Source organism: Salvia miltiorrhiza, chromosome 8, assembly GCF_028751815.1.
Source record: "Salvia miltiorrhiza cultivar Shanhuang (shh) chromosome 8, IMPLAD_Smil_shh, whole genome shotgun sequence".
NCBI lineage: Eukaryota > Viridiplantae > Streptophyta > Magnoliopsida > Lamiales > Lamiaceae > Salvia > Salvia miltiorrhiza.
This window is the reverse complement of record NC_080394.1, coordinates 21,810,437-21,815,941: the sequence shown is the minus strand read 5'-3', so window position 1 is coordinate 21,815,941 and position 5,505 is coordinate 21,810,437. Positions and strand designations below refer to the sequence as shown.

At 38.0% G+C, this 5,505-nt stretch overlaps 1 protein-coding gene across 2 annotated transcripts; it reads left to right on the top strand.

Annotated features, from left to right (window-relative positions):
* Positions 1 to 756: 756 nt before the first annotated feature.
* Positions 757 to 5,505, top strand: LOC131001836 (heptahelical transmembrane protein 4). Of its 2 annotated transcripts, XM_057928439.1 has the most exons (4): positions 757 to 1,191; positions 1,325 to 1,588; positions 2,719 to 3,031; positions 4,463 to 5,505. In XM_057928439.1, the coding sequence occupies exons 2-4, from the start codon at positions 1,326 to 1,328 to the stop codon at positions 5,114 to 5,116; spliced, it is 1,230 nt and encodes a 409-aa protein (XP_057784422.1). In that variant the 5' UTR covers positions 757 to 1,191; position 1,325; the 3' UTR covers positions 5,117 to 5,505. The 2 variants fall into 2 exon arrangements, with proteins under 2 accessions (XP_057784422.1, XP_057784423.1); XM_057928440.1 differs by lacking the exons at positions 757 to 1,191; positions 1,325 to 1,588; positions 2,719 to 3,031 and adding an exon at positions 3,369 to 4,109.

Here is a 5,505-nt window from a genome sequence, read left to right as displayed (position 1 = left end):
CAAAACAGTCCTAAAACTTAAAAAAAATGACCAGATTTTGTGTTTTTTCAATTAGTGGCCAAATATTGTGTTTCCTTCTTCAAAATGGTCACACATATATATTTTGAAGAAGGAAACAATACTCGCATGCTAACACAAAATAGTTTTGTTATGTGAAAATCACAATCTAAAATTAGAACTGAGAACATTGCACTGACGTATAATATTATTGCATTATTATTTGTGCAAATAATTGCTTTGAAAAAAATGAAAAAAAAAAAAACACTTCCTCCAAAATTCGAACCCAAATGATACATCTCATCCATCAAGATGCTGTGCTGCATAAACAGTAAATCTTCATTATCCAAGAGTTCAGAATAATCTTATTTTAAATTTTCGTTCTCATTTGAACCCCTCTCTACATATATAAATGGAGATGAATTAGGCTATAAACCCCTCTTAAATTATAAAATACGAACTAGTAAAAATGTCTAAATTATATGTAGAACACGTTTGAATTTCGAAAATTATTTCATTTCATATGAAATTTAAACTCAAAACCTTAAATTCATTTAATAAAATAATAAATGAGTCGTAAATCTTAATGATCTAATGACTGAAAATAGTTATGTCAAAATCTAAGGTGAGCAAAGCCAACTGGGCCAGATTGGTGTAGGTAGTATGGATTTGGGCCGAGCTTGGAGTTGGGTCGACCCAGTCCAAATGACACCTCCAAGTCTTGTGTTACACAGGTGAGAGAGTCGTTGTGTGCAGTACCTTAAAATCGCGTCTTAGATGATGTCGGTCTTTGGCCCTCGGCCGAGAAAAATATCTTAGAAATGGTGCGAAATTCAAAACGAGGAATGCAAACACAGAATATTTTCAGCATCTCCGCATTTTTGTGAAGCGTCACTTTTCTCCTCCATCACCATTCACCACGTATTTATTTTCATTTCACAATTAATTATTATTCCATCTCCATAAATGCCAAAACGAATTTGCTCAATTGCAGATTTCTGTTGCATCATTAATTAGCGCCTCCCACTACTTCGATTCCTAACTTTTTCCGCTCGTAATTTCTCGTGGCATCCGCCGTGAAGACAAAACAAGAGCTCTTGATTCGTTCAACCCAAGCCATACACACTGAATCTTGTCATGTATATTTGTTAGCGTGCACGTTTGCTCGCACAATCTCTCTTCCTTGCAATTTAGGTAGCTTTTCTCATTCTAATTACGCAACCGAAATTGCTGAATTTTCTTTCTTTGGCTGAATTTGAAATATTAGCTCTTGATGAATTGTGTGCATTTCCTGATTTTTGTGCTTATTTCGTGGTTGGTGACACAGAATGGGTAAGAATGAAGGAAATCGTGGTGCGGTGAAATCGTGCGGTGGATCGGATGAGAATTTGATATCGCGTTCTTCGTCGGGAGACGGGAAAGGAAAGAGATTGTGGAAGAAGGTGAAATACCAGCTGGTGGAGTACCACGCGCTGCCCGGATATTTGAAGGATAATGAGTATATCCTTGGTCATTACAGGGCTGAATGGCCTTTGAAGCAGGCCCTGCTCAGCGTTTTCTCCATTCACAATGAGACCCTCAACGTTTGGACGTAAGAGTTTTATTTCAGCCATGCTTTTCTTTTTCTCACTGTTACTATATTTCTGTATCATGGAACCTCATGTTTTTCATGTCACGAAAGATAGTGAACCGGAAAGTTGTAAAGCAATGACCCTTGGTTCCATGGATGGCAACATCAAGTTTTTCCCTCATTATTTGAGGGGACTAAGTGTCATTAGATCTAGTTTGCCAATGCCAGAGCTCAGGGTATTCACTCTCCTTCCGGGGTGTTGGTACAGGGCAAGACATTTTTTTTATTAGTTATTTTCAAACAAGAAGCCAAGTTCCTCATAACACAATCATCTAGCTAGTACCTTCAGAGCTAATAAATGAGCTTTATGAATTACTGCCTTCAAAATCTTACCTCGTTCTGTTTCATTATGCACTCAAAAGTAATTTAGTTTTCATCTGAACTTAATTCTTCAATCTAATTCCAGTACTAACAAATGACAGAGGGGGACATCATACATCAAAAAAGAAATGCTTTAATTGGTAAAGGAGTTGATGTATTAAGGTTATCCTGCTGAAAGGTAGCCTTTAATGTTTATTCAAAATGTTCATTACCATCTTTCTACATTGATATTGGTGGTTAGTAGGACTAATTACAAAGCTTCATCAGTGTTGTGGACCTGTGGTTAGTACCATCATTTGCAATGTTTGGACACCTTCATGCTGTGTAAGCCTGAAAAGTCACCTGGAGAGGAACATGAAGTGATGAAAGATAATCATAATTCCTTTGAAAGGAACAATATAATGGGTTCATGTTTCACTATTTGATGGCCTTGCATTTGATAGTGTATAAAAGATGTTGGGTGACATTGTGCTAACTTTTATTTTTGAGGTGTGGCTTCATATTAATTGCTGGTTTTAGAATAAAGAGCTTGATAAGAGACTACCACATATAGGCTTATCAGGCATTGACTTTGTGTTGGAAAGTCATCGTTATATTGATTTTTTGGATGTCTCGTTTATCTTTTCTGCTTTCCCTTCTTTTATTATTATTATTATCATAACTATGGGCTTATGTTACAGTGGTATTGATGTCATTTTAGTTTCTTATTATAGTTAGATCTTTGTGGAATCTTCCCCATCATTCATTCAATCTCTCTCTCCTCTGTGCAGGCATTTGATTGGCTTCTTCCTTTTCCTCTCTCTAACCATTTACACTGCTATGAAGGTTCCAAATGTTGTGGATCTGAACTTGCCGAGTGCGCTTAGAAATGCTGATTTTCAGAAATTGCATGCAGAACTTATTACTTGCCTCCCATCCTTGCCACATATGCCCGATCTTCAACGATTTCGAGAGGAGTTGAAAACTTCATTGCCTTCAATGAACTTGTCACCATACTTGTCTAATTGGCACATTATGGAACTCCTCTCTAACTGTTTACCAGAGAATCTGACTCACAGCAACCACACTGATACTTGTGTTCTGGTACTTCCTCTTTACAGTGGTGTTTTCTGAGTTGCTTACTCTTTTGCCTTATCCTTGACCAGCATACTTGAGGCTTCATGGGCCTAACTAGTTGAGAATCCATTTTATGGTTTCATATCCCACAAATGTGAAGTTTACCGCATGCTCAGCTGTATACATTATTTGGTGGTTTTTATTTAAACTAAATTGTATCTCGACATTCTCGTCTGGTCATCACCTAGAGTGAAAACATAAAGAGTCATAGAAAGTTTATTCACAATAATACGTACGCACATGTTAGGCCAAAGAAAGATTAAATCAAGTCAAACATGGCTTCTATGTTTGCATTTTTTTTTTTTTTTTTTTTTTTTTTTTTTTTTTTGCTTTTGGTTAGTGTTTCTTTGGCATTTAATGCTCCTGAAAATAAAGTCATATAGTGTTGTGTCTAATGAGCACCTCGTCTTAAAGCTTAAGCAGACACTATACTTTGACATTTAGCTTTCTATCTTCATCACACCCTCTTATGTGCAAGCAGGTTACCTTGTCTAAAGCCTTACGCATAGAAACTTCTATTAATGGGTGGCGCACAGATTTTGACCTCATACTTTCGGTTTAGCTTTAATATCATGTTTGGACATTTAACCTCTTTTGAAACTCAAGTTGATAGGAGTATCATTCTAACATTTTATAATGAGCTTTTGCATTACCACCTTAGCTTGACTCCACAATTCGCAAACTAGTCTTGGCCTCAATCAATAGTGTCTTCGATGATGTAATGTTGGGCCTGGATATTCGCTTCTGCTAATCTGATAATGTTAAGATAAGTTAAATGTTAGTTTATTGGGTCTGATCCTGGTGAACTCAAGTTGATCATACTCTTTTGCACAAGACAAAAGGTAAGATTTCAATGATTGTCATGAAGTGACTGTTACTTGTGACTTCTACATTAGACAGAGTGAGCTTTTGTCTAGTTTTTATCTACATTGCATGTTACGACTTAGATATAAAGATACCCAATTGTCTTCATGAGCAACCACACTGGCTCTTACAGATCCTTGGAGTTGCTTGACTGGGCTTTTGCCAGTGACCAGTGTAGCAGGTAAGGTGCTTGAGTTTAGGCCCCTTTAAGGTCATAATTTTCTTTAACAGCTGATACATCGATAAATTTCTTAGCGCACTGTAGGTTAATTATATTGTTCCTGGTAACTAAATCTTTGTGTCCTGGTGGTCTCACTGATTCTTATGACATATTGGTGTAGTCAGGTGCTACACTCCATGTGGAATCATGCATATTATCTTGTTTTTGTGTTTGTGACATTTGGGGCATGGCTCATTTCCTATTTCATAATTTGCATCGGCAATTCTAATTTCATAGACTGATATCATGAGAAAAATATTAAAAAATTTGGGTTGATTTCTGTTAACATAATTTACATTATTGAATTGTTTCAGCATAGTATGAAAGAGGATGTGGCGAACATAATAGCTCCTTTGCTGGTGAGGCCAATCACACGTTGGCCGTTCTTTGCTTTCTTGGGTGGGGCTATGTTCTGCTTGTTAGCCAGCAGCACATGCCACTTGCTCTCCTGCCACTCCGAACGCGTAGCTTACATCATGCTTCGGCTCGACTATGCTGGGATCGCCGCCCTTATCTCAACATCCTTCTACCCGCCCGTTTACTACTCCTTCATGTGCTATCCTTTCTTCTGCAATCTCTACATGGGGTTCATTACTGTACTAGGAATCGGTACAATCTTGGCATCCCTTCTCCCAGTGTTCCAGAGCCCCGAGTACCGTACCTTCCGAGCATCCCTCTTCTTCGGGATGGGTTTCTCCGGTGCAGCTCCCATCTTACACAAGCTTATCTTGTTCTGGCACCAGCCAGAGGCGCTCCACACAACAGGATACGAAGTTTTGATGGGGCTATTTTATGGCATAGGAGCACTGGTGTATGCAATGAGAATCCCAGAGAGATGGATGCCCGGGAAATTCGACATTGCCGGCCACAGTCACCAACTCTTCCATGTTCTTGTTGTAGCCGGAGCGTTTACACATTATCGCGCCGGACTCGTGTATCTCAGGTGGAGAGACCTGCAAGGATGCTGAGGAAAGCTCCAATTGTTAAGAGTAAGTTTAGGTGGTACATATCTCCATTCAGTGGTAAAGCTGCCATCTTTGTGATGTTATGCAGAAAATAATTGAATCAAATGCTTCAAGAAAAAAAGGCATTACTAGTGAGGTGTTGAATGGATTCTTGTTTTAGCCAAGTCAGTGTAATATGTTTACAATATAAGAATTCTTGTGCATATATATTCAGTGGTAAAGCTGCCATCTTTGTGATATGCTGAAAATAATTGGATCAAATGCTTCAAGAAAAAAAAAAGTATTACTAGTGCGGTGTTGAATGGATTCTTGTTAATGTTTTTTTAGCCAAGTATAATATGTTTACAATCTAAGCATTCTTGTGCATATATATAAATTGCTGGGCTTCCTTC

Bases quoted from the DNA above. Each gene is read 5' to 3' on its own strand.
- LOC131001836 (XM_057928439.1), top strand. From the start codon at position 1,326: ATGGGTAAGAATGAAGGAAATCGTGGTGCGGTGAAATCGTGCGGTGGA. The intron at 1,589-2,718 runs GTAAGAGTTTTA...TCCTCTGTGCAG, and splicing joins GAGACCCTCAACGTTTGGAC to GCATTTGATTGGCTTCTTCC. The intron at 3,032-4,462 runs GTACTTCCTCTT...GAATTGTTTCAG, and splicing joins ACACTGATACTTGTGTTCTG to CATAGTATGAAAGAGGATGT.